This window comes from Myotis yumanensis, unplaced genomic scaffold, assembly GCF_028538775.1.
Source record: "Myotis yumanensis isolate MYYU_CA2020_CCGP unplaced genomic scaffold, mMyoYum1.0.hap1 SCAF_13, whole genome shotgun sequence".
Classification (NCBI taxonomy): Eukaryota; Metazoa; Chordata; class Mammalia; order Chiroptera; family Vespertilionidae; genus Myotis; species Myotis yumanensis.
This window is the reverse complement of record NW_027223764.1, coordinates 41,775,671-41,794,234: the sequence shown is the minus strand read 5'-3', so window position 1 is coordinate 41,794,234 and position 18,564 is coordinate 41,775,671. Positions and strand designations below refer to the sequence as shown.

Here is an 18,564-nt window from a genome sequence, read left to right as displayed (position 1 = left end):
CCCAGCAACCACCATTCCTGCCACGGCACTGCGTGGCCGCCCTGCCCCCGATCCCTCACACCTCTGACCCCAGCCCGTGCCCTGCCGATGTCCACTCTGGCTGGGGTCCCAGCCTCTTGCTGTCCCACCTGCCTGCCCTCTGGGGCTAGCGCAGACTCGATCCAGATCAGAACCGCCAGGACAGGCGGTGAGATCAGGAGGGCCAGCGCCCCGGTGGAGGGGCAATTACAGGCCGCACTGCCGAGGAGGGAGGAGGCCACCCCCTGACCTAGAGGTAACGAGGTGGCAGCTCTGCCTCCAGCACCAGCTGAACCAGAGGAGGAACCAGGAAGGGCTGGAGGCCAAGCCGAGAGGTGGGCCCTGAGGGCGGTGTCCTGGGCCAAAGGCTGGCTCCAATGCTGATTGTGACCCAGGTCCGTAACCTGTCTGTGCTCAGCCCCTCCTCGCAGATGGGAGGGCAACAGTCGCCTTGTAAGTCACCTGTCACACAGCGCCTGGCAGAGGGAACCGTGTGTCTCACGGAGCCCTCACCACGCCCTTCTGAGGTGGAGCCAACAGTAGCAATGTATGTCCATTTTCTTTTTTTTTTTTAATATATTTTATTGATTTTTTACAGAGAGGAAGAGAGAGGGATAGAGAGTTAGAAACATCGATGAGAGAGAAACATCGACCGGCTGCCTCCTGCACATCTCCCACTGGGGGTGTGCGCGCAACCCAGGTACATGCCCTTGACCGGAATCGAACCCGGGACCCCTCAGTCCGCAGGCCGACGCTCTATCCACTGAGCCAAACCGGTTTTGGCTGTATGTCCATTTTCATGTTGAAGGCAGCAAATTAACGGGGCTAATTAACTTGCCCAGCGTCACACTGGAAGGTGGCAGGGGCTGGGCCGCCATGCATCTTGCCCTTTGCAGAGTGGGTGAGGGCTGAGCACATACTGGGCATGAAGAGGCCAGGCAAGGCTGGCCTTGGGGACACGCAGAGCAGGGGCCCTGCCTGACCCACACGCCTGGTCCCCTCCCGCCGCCTCATGCATTCAGCCATCCTTCATCCACTCGTCAAACTTACTGCCTGCCAAGCGCAGACACCATGCTGGCGACCCCAGGTCAAATGAGACAAAATCTCAGCCAAAGAGAAGAGTGAGAGGTGAGAAGGCTTCCCGCCCACAGGGGCCTCTCCAGGCAGCCTCGCCTCCCGCCTCTCTTACCTCCCGCATCCAGGTGCTGAACGGCCTCGGCCAGGAGTCCGCCTTCTCCAGGTGGAGGTAAGCGTTGAAGAGCACCAGGTAGACGTAGCGCTCCAGGTACTGCAGGCTCCGCAGCTGCAGCCTCCGGGCCTCCTGCTCCGATTTGGCTGCCTTCACCTGCAGAGGGCGCCGGGCGGGAGTCAGCAGGGGGCCTCCCCACCCAACATACGTGCCCCCACACTCACTCACACCACACACTCACACCACATACTCACACCACTCACACCACACACACCACACTCATACCACACATACCCCCACACTCACACCACACACTCACACCACACTCACACCACTCACACCACACACACCACACTCATACCACACATACCCCCACACTCACACCACACACTCACACCACACACTCACACCACACCACTCACACCACACACTCACCCCACACTCACACCACACTCACATCACACCATTCACTCACACCATACATTCACACCACACACACCACACATACACACACACCCACACCACACATACACACACACCCACACCACACATATACACACACCACACACTCACACCACACAACCCACACCCTCACTCACCACACGCATACACACACCACACACACCACACACTAACTCACACCACACACATACATACCACACACTCACTCACACCATTCACATACACACACCACACCCCCACACACACACATACACACACCACACACACTCACTAATATCACATACACACATCACACACACATACCACACACATACACACCCCACATGCACCAACACACTCACTCACACCCCACACATACCATACCATACACACACTATGCAGATACACATATACACGCATACCACATACACCCCACACAGCCACTCATGCCCTCTCACACACACCATGTACACTCACACCATACAGATACTCACCACACAAACCTCCTGAGCGCACGCACACACACACACATGCACACACATACACACACACATTCACATCCTCAACTGCCCGCAGCACTGGGTGGAGCTGGGAGGAAGGGATTCAGACAGCAAGGCCCAGGGCGTCCGGATCCCACTTCCTACCGGGGAGGTGTGGACAGGTCACCTGGCCTCCCTCCACCCCCACTTCCTCACTGAAAGTATAACCACGGTTCTGAGGGCAACCAGACAAGGACAGGCTGCCATGGGAACACTCCGTTCAGGCCCTTCCCTCATCAGGTCTCTGATCAGTGGCCCGGACAGTGGTCAGCAAGGCGAAGCTCTCGAGGCCCTGACTGTGGACACAGCCTGGACCCCTCCCCTCCCTCAGCTGCTCAGAGGGAGCACCGTGGCCCTAGCTCTGGGCGCATGAAGGTTTCGGGGTGGGACCTGTTAACAGAAGACGCCTGGGGGGTGAATGCAGGAGGCAGGGGCCTCTCAAGGTTCTTCTCCGTGCAGGGGTCAGCGGCCAGCCAGGGCCAGCCCCGCTCTCCCTGCAGGGTCTCTGCCCACTCCTGCCTGTGTCCTCCCCCCACCACAGGCTGCTGCCTACCCTGAAGACACCACCAGACCTCTCTGCACCGGCCCCCAGTCTCCACCCAGGGCCCACAGCAGCCATCTCCGCTCCAGGAAGAGGATGAGGCGCCGGGGCCGTTCCCTCGGGCTCCTGGCACATCGGTGGGAGGGCACAGCCAGCCCAGGCCTCCGGGACCAGAAAAGACAGTCCCCCATCCACTGGGCCACAGCCAGGAGCCTGTCCGTGCACACACACACACACACACACACACACGCACACTGCAGCCTCCGGGTCAGCCTCCAGCTGCTGCAGGAAGGTTCCCAGGTGCCCTCCGCCGCCAGACATGAGTCAGCCACAGTCCTACAAACCAGGAGCTACCGGGGGCCTGCTTTGGGGGCCTGTGGCCCCCCACCTCCCACTTCTGCCTTAGAGAACTCAGCCTTTGTACCTCTGCCGTCTTAGCTCCCGGGCTGCGTGAGTGGACGGTGACTGACCCTCTATCCACAGGCCTTGGGGATGGGCCAGGGTGAAAGGTGGGCAGGGACAGGGCCCAGGACAGCCAGGGCTCTGACTCCCTAGGAGACATGAGCTGGGTTCTGGGCCTGGTTCTGCCCTTTAAACTCTCAGCGCCCCCAGGAGGTGGGGTTGCTCAGGCAAGTAAGGTACGAGGAAGCACCTGGAGCCATGGAGAACCCCACAGGTCCACTCGTTCATGGAACAGGAGGCAGGGCAATGGCACACAGGCACAGGCCCTGCCCTCAGAGACGCGGGTGGTGGTGGTTGGGGTGAGGGGGCAGGGGGGCCAGGAGACAGGTACAAAGCACCCAGAGGCCAGATCATGGGATCAAGGCAGGGCAGGCAGCTAGACTGGGGAGGGTACCAAAGAGGAAGTGATGCTTGAGGTGGGTTAGGAGAAAGGGGGCAGAAAGGTGCCCTGTGAGGGGGAGGAAAGGTGTCAAAGAGGGAGGTCTCTCCAGGCAGACAAGGAGGAGCTCGCAGCAGCGGGGGAGGGGGAGGATGGAGGCCGCACCCAGGGGCCAGGCCGAGCCGGACCCTCAGACAAAGGGGTAGTGAAGGCTTCTGGTGGATCTGAGGTTGGGAATCGCCCCAGGGTTGCTGCTGGGTGGGGTTGGGAGACAGATCAGGATGCTTATTGCTTTAAATCAGTAGTTCTCAACCTTCCTAATGCCGCGACCCTTTAATACAGTTCCTCATGTTGTGATGACCCCCCAACCATAAAGTTATTTTCGTTGCTACTTCATAACTGTAATGTTGCTACTGTTATGAATCGTCATGTAAATATCTGATATGTAGGATGTATTTAGGCGACCCCTGTGAAAGGGTCGTTTGACCGACAAAGGGGTCTCGACCCACAGGTTGAGAACCACTGCTTTAAACACTCCACCAACTTTATTTAGAATTAGGCAGTGGACAGAAAATAAAAGGATTTGACCTAAATACAAGCTGCGGCCAGCACAGTGCAGCTCTTCTCGGCTATGGACGGGTACCACAGGCTGCACGCACGGGGCTTCACCCATCCCCTATGCTGCTTCCCAAACTCCATCCAGAGGCCTGGGGCCCCTTTAAAACCATTTCCTTAGAAGGAAAGGAAATCACCAGTGGTCCCACCAGGCAAAGCCACTGTAAACTCCTTCCAATGCAACAGCTGAGAAGAAATGTCCTCAGCTCCGGCCTGGCTCCCGGACAGGCCACACCAGCCGTCCTCTCGGCACCCCCGCTGCCACGGGGACGCGCCTGCGGCCGAGACCCCACGGAGGGTCGGGTCTGCACAGTAGTCATGGTGGAGAGGCCGAGTGATTCCTGCTGAGCCCACTGGCAAGGCAGGGTAGAATTATCTCTAAATTCAGACCATGGGCTGTAGGTGGCGCCTGACACTCCCCGGAAGGTTCCGTGGGCACATCCTGCCCCATCGAAGTCTGTGATTTGAGGAATGACCCGTCTTCCTATCGAGGCCCTGGTTTCCTGAAAATCACCCGTGTTGGCACTGCCCGGGGAGGACAGGCCAGCCACCTCCTGCCAGTAAAAATAGTGGAGCTGTTTTTAAATGGCCTGGCAGGCCAGGCTGTCATTAGCTGTGGTGCAGCGGGCAAGACCTCCTTGTCCACTGGGATCGAGCCCTGAAATAGAAGGGGCCCAGTAATGGTGGCCAGGGCACTGGCATTTCCGGCCTCTCCAACCTGCAGTCTGCCCGGCACCCCTGTGGGCCCGACGTGTCCAGGGCCCACTACATACTGTGCGCTGGGTGAGCATGTTCCATCCAGATCTGATCATCAGACTCTAATCCGCTCCCTGGGGAGGCAGTGTGGCAGGTGAAGAGAGCCTCGTCTGGGGGGTCGGGGTCTGGCGGCTCACTCTCCTCCTGTCACCCACTAGCTGTGTGTTCTTGGCATGCCCAAGGGTCTCCCTTCCTCAAATGCAAAAATGGAAGGAACAGGCCTGGCCAGTGTGGCCCAATGGTTGAGTGTCAACCCATGAACATAGAGATCACCGGTTTGATTTCCGGGTTTTAGGCTCCATCCCCAGTTGTGTGTGTACAGGAGGCAGCCGATCAAAGGTTCTCTCTCATTGATGTTTCTCTCTCTCTCCCTCTCCCTTCCTCTCTGAAATCAAAAATATATATATTTTAAAACATAAAGGAAGAGATCCCCACCCTCTCCCCTTCGCCTCTCTCTGATCAGATGCACGCACCTAGGAAAGGCCGCGTGAGGACATAGCGAGAAGGCAGCAGTACTCAAGCCAGGAGTCCTCCTCACTAGAAACTGAGTCAGCCAGGACCTTGATCTTGGACTTTTCAGCCTCCTGAACTGTGAGAAAGTAGAATTCTGTTGTTTCGGCCATGCCGTCTGTGGTACTTCGTTATGCCAGCCCAAGCTAACTATATGCTTGTGATGACCTCACACCCTCTCTTTGCTTCAGTCCCCCAACCTCAGAAAGTGAGAGGGTTACATGATATGAGACCAGTACCATCCTAATACCAACCAAACAAAGACATCATAAGAAAAAAAACCAAACTACAGGTCAATATCTCTAATGAGTCCGACGTGAAAACTCTGCAACAAACCAAATGCAGAAAATATATAAAGATCACTTGCCATGACCAAGTCGGATTTATCCCAGGAATGCTAGGTTGGTTTAAAATCCAAAAATCAACTAACATAATACACTATAGCAATAGAATAAAGGGCAAAAACCATATAATTATCTCAAGAGACAGAGAAAAGTATTTTAAAAATATTTTACATCTACTCATGAAAAAAATACTCAAGGCCTGGCCAGGTGGTTCAGTTGGTTGGAGCACTGGCCACGCACCAAAAGGTTGTGGGTTCAACTCCAGGTCAGGGAGCATACAAGAGGCAGTCAACTGATGTTTCTCTCACATCGATGTTTCCCTCTCCCCCTCGCTCTAAAAATCAATGAAACATATCCTCTGGTGAGGATTAAAAAGACAAAAACACTCAAACTAAGAATGGGTGTCTAAGAGAAACCCACAGTTAGCGTCATACTTGAGAGTGAAAGACTAAAAGCTTTCTCTCAAAGATCAGGAACAAAACGAGGATGTCTGCTCTCGCTACTTCTGCTCAACACTGTACTGGAAGATCTTGCCAGGGCAGTTAGACAAGAAAATTAAGTAAAAGGCACCCAGCCCCGGCCACTGTGGCTCAGTTAATTGAGCATCATCCCATGCAGGGAAAGGTCACGGGTTGGATTCCCAGTCAGGGCATGTGCCGGGTGGTGGGCTTGATCCCCAATAAGGGTTGTGTAGGAGGCAGTCAACAGAGGTTTTTCTCTCACATTGATGTTTTCCTCTCTCTCTCTCCCTCTCCCTTCCTCTCTCGCTAACATCAAGAAAAACATATTTATAAATAAATAAACAAATGGCACCCATATTGGAAAGAAAGTAGTAAAACTACATTTGTAGATGACATGATCTTGTATATAGGAAATTCTAAGGAATTCACTAAGACAAACAAGTATTAGAACTAATAAACACGTTTAGCAAGGTTGCAAGATTGATCAATATACAAATTATCAATTCTATTTCTATACCATAGCAATGAACATACTAACACATGAAATAAGGAAAGCAATTCTATTTACAATAGCATATGTGGGGCGTGGCTACAGTGTTTTGGCCAGGTTCAAGCCTCGGACTAATGAAAGGACAGGGTCCTCTCATTGCCACGTGCAAGTCCCAGCTGGAGGGCAGGGCCCTCCCAGCACAATCATAGCCAACGGCTCTGGTTGTAAGCTTGAACCTATGGTCCAAACATTTGGCCCCACATGCCTTGTGCTAGAGTTCAGGTGCATGTAGTTGAGTAGGGTTGAAACTCAAGAGAATGCTGTAAACAACGTGATCATGCCCCTACTTTGCCTCGTGGCATCTGCTATAAAATAAAGACACGGCTTGTGGGCGCTGGCTCCTCATCAGGGAGCAGCGTCCTACCGAGACCCAGCTTTCATTCTCTTGTCTGTCTTTTCTCAATCCTTTCACACCCCACCCCCCCCCCACTCAGGGTCACTGAACCAGGCTGAGCTGGCATGGCACATAAGGCACCCTGGGGCTGAGTATGGCCGTGCCGGCTCCCCACAAGCATAAGTACAATAAAGCAGGAATAAATTTAACAAAAGAAGTGTAAAACTTACACTCTGGGAGCTATAAAACATGTAGGCCATTAAAGAAGACCTAAATAAATAGAAAAAAATCTCCGTTCATGAATCAGAAAAGTGACTGTTGTTCAGATGGCAACACTCCCCAAACTGATTTACACATTCAATGCAGCAAAAATCCCAGCTGCTTCCCCCCCCCGAGATGGACAAGAACCGTGCCTAACCCGGAGCACCAGCATCGTCTGGGAGCCTGCTGGACACCCAGCCCCACAGAACCAAAGACCAGGTGGGGTACAGCAACACGCATTTTAACGCGCCTCCAGGAGACCCTGGCGTTCACTGAGGCAGGGGACCCATTCTTAGAGGGCCTGGTGTCCTCAACCTTGCCAGGACACCAGCTCGCCGGGGCCACCTGGTGGCCACACCGAGCAATAACTCTACATCTTGCTTCGGTACCACCACCGGCAGCCAGGACCACCACCAGCCTCCCATGGCGAAGGTCAGCACCATCCTGGCCTTTGGAATAGGGGCTGATGGGCACGGTGGGGAGGGGGGAGGGCCCTCCACCGGCTCCTCCTCCTGCCTCCAGACTGAAACACTCCACAATCCAAAGGCAGCAGGGGCACCCACTGCTAAACATAGCCCCAACCACGGCACTGTTTCCTCTCTACGGCCAACAGCGTTAGAGCCACCTTACCCGTCCAACATCACCTCTGAGAGCTTCCAACACAACTGTGTTCATCGGCACCACAGCACCTCCACTGCCTCTGCGTGTACTTTGCGCCGTTCAGCCTCCTGGCTTCTGCCCACGCAGCCCCTCCGGCCAGAAGCGCCTCCCCCAGCTCTCACTACGCTGGGGTTGTTCCAGGCCAGCTCTGTGGGACCTCTCCTCTCTCCCCTCAGTGCTCCCTGCTCCACCCTCTGCGCCTCGCAATGGACACCCATGGCTGCAGAGCTCAGAGGAGGGAAGGGTGGTCAGCTTTGGAGGTGAGGTGGGGTGAGATACCTAGAATGCCTAAGGAAGGGGGTGGGGGGGGGACCTCTGATGCTTGAAGCAGGGCCAGGCATCCCTTTCAACCCCTTGAGCTTCCAGCTACAGAGAGAACTGGAAGCTTCCGTGCTCTGCCCTGTCCGTATCCTTTGAAAGCCAGAGGAGCTGTCTCTTAGCGCGTGGCTGCCACCCAGTGGCAACATACCATCCCACTATGAAGACCCAAAAGGAACAAGAGACCAATCTAGCTGGGGCCTCGGAAGCGGCCTAATTCTGTGCTCCTCTGGTCCCATCAGTTTGGTTGGCTGCTGGGCCAGGAAGGGGCAGCTGTAGAGCCCTCGGACCTGCTCCCCTGCACACACTCCACCAGGTGTTCCAGAATCAAACTGGGGGTTGTTGGGGCCGGCGTGTTTCCATTTCAGGGGTCACCTCTGTTTCCAGCAGGTGGTGGTGTGACCGAGAGAGCCCACGAGGGTCCCCAGGGTCGCCTCACCACCTCACGCCCACAGCGGCCACATCCTGGGCCGTGCACAGGCTCAGGCGGGCTCACCTGGCGGTAGGTGCAGATGATGATTTCCCGCAGGTGGTAGTGCATGGGCGTCATGGTCTCGCTGACTATGTCCAGCGCTGCGTCCACCTCCTTCTTCACACGGTGCCCATCCGGCAGCAGCTGCACCACCTTCATCACTACCTGCACCAGAGGAGGGGGGCTGAGCAGAGAGAAGACCAAGGTGCCGGGGGGCGGGGGGGGAGGCTCACCCTCAACAACAGGCTCAACCCACACCAGGGCCACCTGGCCTCGAGGCCCAGGCCCTGACCCCAGTTCTCAGGTGGGGCTGGGGACAAGGGCTCCTGGATACCTCTGAGGCCAGGGCTCCCAAGGTGCTTGCTTTCCTAAGCAGTAGAAACCTTGCTTCAAAAAAACCTTCTCCAGACTCTTATTTACAAAACAGAAAGCTGTGTGCGCAGGCTGGTGGGGTGGGTAGAGCAGGTGATGCATGCGACGAGCCTATGTTGGGGCCCAGCTGGCTCTGCTCACACCCTGCAGGGGCCACAGGCATTTCGGGGGCACCCAGCTACGGGGAACCCAGCCTGGATCCCACTCATCTGATGTCAGCCCCCCTTCACTCCTGGGAAACAGGCCTGTGAGGGCCCCTCTGGAGGGCAGGGCTCTTCCACCAGGTCATCCCCCCGGCAGCTCTGTCGATCAGGCAACCCCACTGCCAGCACCAACCCAGGTCTCCATCACCTCTCATCCCATGGTGGCAGCCCCGCCCCCTCTCTGGGAGCCAGAGAGTGCCTGTGAGAATATAAGTGGGAGAAAGCTGCAGTGTTTTCAAACTCCATGAAGGGAACTCCTGGCCTCTCCCCTAAATTGCTGCTCCCCAGGGACACTTCATCTCCTTGGCTATCACCACCACCAGCCAGAAACCCAAGCTCATCCTGGGTGCCTTCCTTGCCAAGACCTACCAATGAGAACTGAGCTTCTCCTGCTGGCCCCACAGCCCTTCCTCACTCAGGCCCTGCCTCTCCTCTCCACTCCCTCCTCCACACAACTCACCCCCACCCACACCCAATGAGCACGACCTCCTCTGCCTCCCTGCTAGCCTCAAGGTCAAGGTCAAACACTGAGTGTAGCCCTTCAGAGTCCTCACAATCTAGGTCCTCCCACCTCAGCCCTAGTTCCTTCATTCTTGCCAATCACAGCCTTAAACAGCTCCTGTCCTTTCCAGACTCCCTCTTTTGCACACTTGATCTCCTCTGCATACTAACCCTCCTCATCCACGAACTCACTCATCTTTCTAAAATGTACTCAAATGTCACCTCCTCCACGAAGCCCTCCTGGGCTCCCCAGGTTGCGCCCTCGGCCCTCAGAACCAATGCCTATTCCAGCCCTCTTCACATAATATTTGATGCTCCCTGCCAGACTGTGGGCTCGATAGGCCCAAACTCATTGCAAAGAAAGCTGGTCTAGACAGGGGAATGTCTTGGGATGAGTGAGGATGGGGATTAGGGGCATCTTCAGGTCAAATAACTTTGGAACACAGGCTCTGACGTCCACTCCCTGGCTTGTGCCCCAGCCCCACCACCTCTCTGATATGGTCTAAGGCCGTGGTCGGCAAACTGCGGCTCGAGAGCCACATGCGGCTCTTTGGCCCCTTGAGTGTGGCTCTTCCTGAGCCTTAGGAGTACCCTAATTAAGTTAATAACAGTGTACCTTCCTATATAGTTTAAGTTTAAAAAACTTGGCTCTCAAAAGAAATTTCAGTCGTTGTACTGTTGGTATTTGGCTCCATTGACTAATGAGTTTGCCGACCACTGGTCCAGGGTGATGAGCTCAGCTCCCTGTGCCTCAGTTTTCTCACCTGTCAACTGAGAGCAGCAAGGGCACTCACTCTTGGGGCTGTAAAGGGCGAAGAAGAGAGTGCACACGGCTCCTAGCAAAACGCCGGGAGTGAGTGAAAAGAGATCACATTTGACTGACAGGAAGACGAAGGATTCGACTTAGAAATAAACTCTCACAGATACAATCAAGTGATTTTTGACCAGGAGGCAAGGCCACTCGGTGGGGAAAGGACATTCTTTTCAAGAAATGGTGCTGGGAAAACTGAGTGTCCACATGCCAAGGAATGAACTCGAACCCCCACCTTCACCACATACAAAAATTAACTCAAAATGGATCCAAGACCTAAATATAAGAGCTAAACTATAAAACTTTTAGAACACATCAGAGGAATATCTTCACGACACTGCATTTGACAGTGACCTCCTGAATGTGACAACATGAACATGAGGCAACAAAAGAAAAGATAGACAAACTGAACATTAAATTCTAAAACTTTTGCAAAAAAGGACACTATCAACAGTGTAAAAAGGCAATCCACAGAATGGAAGAAAACACTTACAAGTCACATAGCCGGTGAGGGATTGATATCCAGAACATAAAAAGAATTCCTACAGCTCAACAACGAAACAGCTCAAATCAAAAACAGGCCAAGCACGTGACAGACATTTCCCCACGGAGATAAACAAATGGCCAAACAGCACATGAAAGACACTCAACATAAGTAATTCTTAGAGAAATGCTAATCAAAACCACAATGCAATACCATTCCAGACTCGCTAGGATGGATGTTATAAAAAAACAGAAAACGAAGTGTTAGCAACGGTGCGGAGAAACTGGAACCCTTGCGTCCTGCAGGGGGGAACGTAAAATGGTGTAGCTACTGTGGAAAACAGGATGGCAGGTGCTCAGAAGTTCAACGTACAGTTACCCTATGGCCCAGCAATTCCACTTGTGGAATTGACAGCAGACTCAAACAGATATTGGTACGCCCATGCTCACGGAAGCATTATCCACAACTGCCAAATGTGGATGGATGAACAAAATGTGGTATATGCATCCGATGGAGTATTTGCCAGCCTTTAAAAGGAAGGAAATTCTAATACATGCGCAACATAAATGAACTTGAAGACATTACCCTAGGTGGAATACACCGACACAAAATGGCAAATACTTACTATTAAGTGCTGTATTATAAATGATTCTACTCATATGCAGCACGTGGAATAATCAAATTCAGAGACAGAAAATAGAACAGTGGTTACCAGGGACTGGGGGGAGGGAGGAATGGGGAGTGACTGTTGAATGGTTAGTCAGTTTGGGATGATGAAAAAGTTCTGGATGGTGGTGATAGTAGTGCAACAAGGAGAACATACTTAATGCCACAGAATTGTGCACTTAAAAATGGTTAACATGGTACATTTTATGCTATGTATATTTTACCACAATAAAAACATAAAAAGAAGAGCATCCGTGAAAATGAAGAGAGAAGAGGGCCAGGGTGAGGGAACGGCATATGCAAAGGCCCGGAAGCTGAAAGAGCTTGGAGTGTGAGGACCCACATGGAAGCCAGAGTGGCAGGCCAGCAGGGAGGGGCCCGTGGCTAGGCTGGCCAGGTAGGCAGGAGCCAACCACAGTGCTGACACCAGGCAGCCACGTGCCAACTCTGAACTCCACGTTCCCCACCTGTAAGAGGGAGACATGGCCACCTACTTGCCAGGTGTCTAGGAAGACGACATGTTTGCGGGAGATGTACAATACATGGGGAATGTCAGTGGCCGTCCATCCAGTGTCCTGAACTGAAATGCGGTTGGGCTTGGGCAGGCCAGAGCCCCGCACCAAAGTCGCCAACCACAGCTGGGTCCCAGGTGCCTATGAGGGGGTTGCCAATGCTACCCAGACAAGAAGGTGGCCAGTGGACTTCCTCAGGGCATACAGTCGCCCAGCAATAGGGTTAGGCAGGATGAGGGGGGTCCAGGCCCCTCATCCCCAATGGTCATCTGCCAGGGCCCCAGAGCCAAGCTGCCCCATGCCTTGGTTTGCTCATCTGTGAAATGGGAACAGAGAAGCACTGATGTGATGAGGTGGAAGAAGGAAACAGCGTTAAGAGCTCTGAAAATTCCTCCCAACCTGCCAGCCAGACGTGCCCTCTCCCTCCCCCGGGTGTCCCCCCGGGGACCGTATAGGGCGTGCTCACCTCAAACTCCCCCTTGGTGAACTTGGCATCAGGCACACTCACGAGTTCCTCCTCCACCACCTCGGGGAAGCCCTGAGGGAGGACAGCTGCTGGGATGGGCGCACTCCTTCCCAGGCTGCCCTTCTCCCTCATGCCACGAACCCCTTGCCAGGGGTCTGCCAGCCCCACTGCCCTCTGCCCAGGATGGGTGGACACGCCAGGCATCCGCTCTACCCCTACACCCTCCTGGCACAGCCAGCGTCCCCAGGCACCCAGTGCCCATGCTGCCTGGGCGGACCGCTGCCCTCACGCTGGCCTCACATACTCGAACGTGCCAGAAGGCGAGCACAGCCACCACCATGGCCATCGTGGTCCGGCCCTGGCCGCTGAGGCAGCTGAACACGAAGCCAGAGCCCGAGTCCTTGGTGAGGGCGCCTCGCAGGACCTCAAACAGCCGGTCAAAATCCTGCGTGGGGAGACCAAGGTCTGAGTCAGTGGGTGCTCCTGGCTGCACAGACTCCCGGGGTGGCGCACCCCCCAAAAGGGAGTGCTCACCCGATGCCAGGCTCTGTGTCAGGCTCACAACCTGTATACACACACTCAACTCACTGCAGTACACACAAGACCACGTGCACGTCAACAGCCCGTGTGCAGCATAATCCCCACCCCAGGACCGGGACGGACACTTGAGCAGACAGACACATGCACAAATCTGGGCTTCTGTTGCCCGCCGCCCACCAGGCAGAACACGCACATGTGCACGCACTCCGATGTGCTGCGCCCCAGGCCACGCATGGACCCCCTGCTCTGCTGCCCACATCTGAGGCGCACCCAACCACCCAGCTCCCAACCGCAGCGGATCATTGCAGCGCACGGCCACCAGGGGGCGACAAACTACAGACAACCAGACCCACAGAACAAAGTGAGACGGGAAACCCAAGCCCCATCACCTCCTATCAGGCCCCCCTCCGCACACTGCAGAGACCCACACAGACACGGCACCCAAACAACGGAGGTATCACTGGCACACAGCGACCCTCACACAATACACGCTGGACGCACACACCACACAGATGTACCCACGCACCTTAAAGACACACTACACAGACATCCACAAAGTCACATGCGTCACAAACCTACAGAAGCCACATGCACACAAACCCTTCAGTGACACACAGCATCCCACAACACCCTCCTCCACAAAGCCCAGACACACACCACGCCACATATTTCCCCAAAAGACACACTCTCCACACTTGTCCCCCAAAAAAGGTAAGACATCCATCACAGACACCATTAAGATACACACACCACACACATAGACCCACTCCACATGACACCCACTCCAGTCCCCCAACACACATATACCACAAACACCATGGACATGCTCACCCTCATACACACCTACAACATATAATAAACACACATGTACACACACACGTGCATGCAAATGCCAAGCTGGGAAGGGATGTGAATAAACCACCTGAGCCAAATCTAAAACCTTGTGGCACAAGCTCCCAGCCCCTCAGCAGAGCCTGGCCATAGCCAAGGCCCAGGCCAGAGGGGAAGCGGCCTTGCCTGCCTGGCCCCTCACCTCCTCGCGAGGGGCACAGAAGTCTGGCACGGGGATGCGGTGGTAGGTGAGGCCGGGGCAGGCCCCGCGGTGCTGGCTGAAGACCTCCTGCATGGTGAGGCACATCTGGAACCTGTGGGTCCGTGGGCCCTCCGCGCCTGCGGGAGGCACGCTCAGGTGGGCCTTCAGCTGGGTCTCCAGGTTCTAGGGAGGGTGGGACAGAGGGCACACAGGCCACTGAGGCAGCCTCCAGGCCAGACCTGAAAGACCAGAGTCTGCTAGGGCCAGGACCAGTCCTGGCTTCCGGACCCACGGCTGCCCGGACCCATGCCTGCCCTTCCTGAACCTCAGGGATCATAAACCAGACCCGGAGCCAGGCAGGTGGCCATGGCAGGAATCCTGAATCATCCACTCCCTGACCCTTGGGCCTCAGTTTCTCCATCTGTACAATAGGAGCATGGGACCTTCTACGGACCCTCCCAGGCCAACTCCCCAGAAGGCCTCCAAGCTAGAGGTGTGTAGAAGGCAGAAGGGCCTCACCTCCAATTGCTCAGTGGCCATGGGGGGCCCAGGCCACCGCAGGCTGTGGGTGTGCCCGTCACACTCCAGCACAGCCTCCTCCCTCAGGTTGACCCAAACGACCTGCCGCAGCTTCCTCTTGGCATCAGTCAGGTAGGCCAGGATACTCCCCAGGGCCTGCGGGGACAGAGGGAGGTCAGCAGAAGGGCTCCCCCTTCCCTGTGTGCCCTCTGCCCCACCCTCCCTAGAACCTGGAGACCCTCCCCACCCCACAAATGGGCCCAGGCCGGCTGGGGGGTCACCTTGGCGCTGGGCTGGGCTGTGCCGTAGATGGGCATTCGGGACACCCGCCGGAAGTTGGCCACGTCCATCTCTTTGATGGTGCTGAGTGCGTCTGGGGAGACCAGATCGTCCGCCCTCTGTAGGGAGAGCAGCAAGCCTGGTACTCACAGCAGCACTGAGAGGCTCGGAACCAGCCCCAGGGGCAGCGGAAGTGGGGACAGCACTTCACACTCAGAGCTTCGTCGCTGCCCCGGCAAGGGGACCGGCAGGGCCCGCTCTCCAGATGAGGACGCCGAGGCGCACAGGGGAGAGGCTGGTGGCAAAGACTCTAGAACTAGGTCTCCTGACACCCTGCCCAGACCCCTCGGTGTGAGACAGAGGAGAATGACCCCATGACACTCACAAGAAGATTCCACACCCACTGGCTGTCACCCCTTTGCCTCTATGAAGGTGATGCTTCCCTGAACCCCGCAGGAATCAAAGGCCAGCCCCCACACATTCCCACTCCCCCAGGCAGACAGCCACACTCACCAGGGAGCCCTTGGCGATGAGGTCCCCAGGGGCCATGGGCCCCGCTGAGCTCAGCGTCACAGGCAGGCGGTACAGCTCAGGGTGGGCACACAGCCAGCGGCTGAAACTGAGGGCAAAGGCCAGCAGGTACTGCAGCCCAAGGCAAAGAGAGATGGGGGTTCAGGGGCGCAGGGCCACCCTGAGCTCTCCCTGCCTGCCCCAGGGTGGGGGAGTCCCAGGAAACACCCATGATGGCCCAGGGCATGGAGGAGAGGGTGGGGAGCAGGGACCAGGCCGTCCAAAGCAAGATCTTTCTGGGCCCCAAAGCCCTGGCTAAGGGTACCAAGACGGGGCCCAGGGGAGAGAGGTGGGTCCTCCCTTTCCTCAGGGACCACCCCTACCTGGGTCTCCCCTTGCATCCCCCACACCTGCCTTCCTCTGAAACCAACATACGTGTCCCCAACTCTGCTCCCTAATCCCACAGGGGCCCTCGCTGACCCCATGCCTGTCACTGTGGGAGGCTGGAGGGTCCTCTCACCCCGGGCCCCACCTGCTCATGCAGATAGTAGTTAAACAGGATCAGGTAGAAGTATCGCTCCAGGCTCTGCAGGGCCCTCTGCCGGACACCCTGCTGGCTGCTGCTTCCCTGAGAGGAGGGGACAGGAGGGAGGTTGGGGAGGTAAAGATGGGGCGGCTCTGGCCCCACAACCCCGCCCCCCCCCCAGGAAGGGCAGGAGTGAAGCCTCAGAAATCCCAGAAGACAGTCTACCTCTCCCTTCACACAGTTCTGCCAGCTGGGAGTCCTTCCAAGCATCTCACCTGCCCCCTGCAGCAGGTAACCCAGGTGTAGGGAGAGCTGCCGTGGCTTCAGCAGGCACTACAGTTCCCCATGCAGGGTCTGCCTCCCCCACAGGCTCTGAGCCCAGAGACAGGCGGGGGCTCCCCGAATGCTCCAGCGCCTCCACTAGGGCAGCACCCCCTCTGTGCTGAAGCAGCACGTGTATCAGCATCTCCCCTGAGCCAGAGGCCCTCACCTCCCTTTGCCTGGGACCCTCCCTACAAGAAAACAAAAAGGCCCTCATGACAGCGCTACCCCTACTTAGAGAGGGGAAACTGAGGCTCAGAGAAATGAAGGATCTTGCTCAAAGTCACAGAGCTGGGTCCCCAAACCAGGGTCCTAACCCCAGCCCAGCACTCTGGGTGGGGCTGTCAGCAGGGCATGACTCCCCAGGGTCCTTCTCTCGCCTTCAGCCATCAGGTTCTCCTGCTGGGTCAGCACCGGCCTCCGGAGGGCAAGGGAGACGGGTACAGGCCCGAGAGAAAGGCCAGACCCTTGGGTGAAGTTTAATTCCATCTCTGAGAATCCAGGATAGAGGTCAACAAATGATTACTTCTATAAAAAGCCGAGCAGTTAAGGACTCCAGGTTTGCAGGCCGATGGTCTCTGTTCAGCGCCACCGCTGCAGTGGAAGAGCCAGAGACAGCGCAGAGCAAGGGGGCGAGACCAGCCCCAGGAAAACGCGTTTACCAAAGCAGGCGGTGAGCCGCGTCTGGCCCGGCACCTACTCCAGACTAAGGGAGAAGAATCCTACGGGCGTGAAAGCCCCTTGTCACAAAGCTGCTTGGCACAACAGTGCTGACAAGGACAGGGAATGAGAAGTGACTGGACTGTGCAACCAGAAGGGGCCTGTCGTAAACCATGGCCGTGACCTGCGGGAACACCTGCCTGTGTCAGGTCCCCGGCTAAGCGCTCGGTGGGTCTGATCTGACCTGCTCTTCACAACAGCCCTGTGGGTCGTTACCATCTGTGGCCCCGCGCCCTCAGCCACACGCCTGTGCGTGGCAGAGCCGGGACCGGACCCGGGCCATCACACTCTTAACCCGTCAGCCCAGTGATGCTGAACCACGCCATGAGCTTAAGCTACACAACCCGGAACATTCTCAGTGACCACGAGGAGGTATGAGCAGGGGAAAGACCAACAAAATACGCAGGATGCAAACCTGCACAAGAACATGAAAGATGAAAGAACCCGGCCCAGAGAGCTCACAGCGGCTCTGCTGCGATTATTAGCGTTTCCTTCTCTGATTCCTCAATTTTCCATAATCTAACGCTGCTTTTTAAAGATGCTTTTAAAGTGTTAAAGAAGAAAAAAGCTCTGCAGCTTCAGATTCTTTCCAAGCACTGTTTGCAAACACTGCCCAGCGCCCTCTCCCCAGAGAGTGGGGACCGGCCTGCTGAGACAGCGCAGAGCCACCACGCTCCCAGAGGCGGCAGGCTGGACCCAGCCCCGGCCGTCCTGAAGAAGGGCCAAGGTTTTATTTGGGGGAGAGCCACGAGCATTCTGGGAAGTATCTGGGTCCAGAGGCCCAGCACCCCACCGGCAGCCCCTTCCTCCATCCTGTTTATTCTGCAACAAGGGGACCTGGTCAGGGAAAGTAAACTTCCCTCTTCCTTCCGTCCTTCCTGCACCCGCCCCCCTCGCCCCTTCCTCTGCAAACCGCTCTCCTCCTGGGAGAGGCAGCACCGGGACACATCAGGGTGAAAGAAGCCAGCGCACAGGCCTGACAAATGAGGCTGCGGGTTCACGCAAATGCGGCTGCTCTCCGTCCTCCACGCCTCACCTGGGCCGGGCTCTCGGGCCGGACACGGTCCAGCTTCCTCTGGTGTTTTAACACTACTTCCTTCAGGTCGTGCAGCTCAGCACAGGCAGTGATGGCTCTGTCCACCTGGTGCCAGGACCAGGGCAGGGGCAAGGGGACAGCAGCAGGGAGGGCGCAGGGCCAAGGGAAGAGGGTGGCAGACAGAAGAGAAGGAGGTAAAGAGAATGATTAGCCAT

General features: G+C 56.2%; 1 protein-coding gene across 3 annotated transcripts in view; it reads right to left on the bottom strand.

The window, feature by feature from the left end:
• PALD1 (phosphatase domain containing paladin 1) overlaps positions 1–18,564 on the bottom strand; it is an 83,730-nt gene that overhangs the window by 2,742 nt on the left and 62,424 nt on the right. For all 3 annotated transcript variants that reach the window (XM_070432913.1, XM_070432912.1, XM_070432914.1), the window contains exons 10-19: positions 18,350–18,454; positions 16,279–16,374; positions 15,750–15,878; positions 15,239–15,355; positions 14,958–15,113; positions 14,439–14,621; positions 13,170–13,310; positions 12,866–12,937; positions 8,875–9,015; positions 1,208–1,363 (exon numbers count right to left, since the gene is read on the bottom strand). In XM_070432913.1, the coding sequence (XP_070289014.1) occupies positions 1,208–1,363; positions 8,875–9,015; positions 12,866–12,937; positions 13,170–13,310; positions 14,439–14,621; positions 14,958–15,113; positions 15,239–15,355; positions 15,750–15,878; positions 16,279–16,374; positions 18,350–18,454 (1,296 nt within the window). The remainder of the gene's footprint in view (positions 1–1,207; positions 1,364–8,874; positions 9,016–12,865; positions 12,938–13,169; positions 13,311–14,438; positions 14,622–14,957; positions 15,114–15,238; positions 15,356–15,749; positions 15,879–16,278; positions 16,375–18,349; positions 18,455–18,564) is intronic.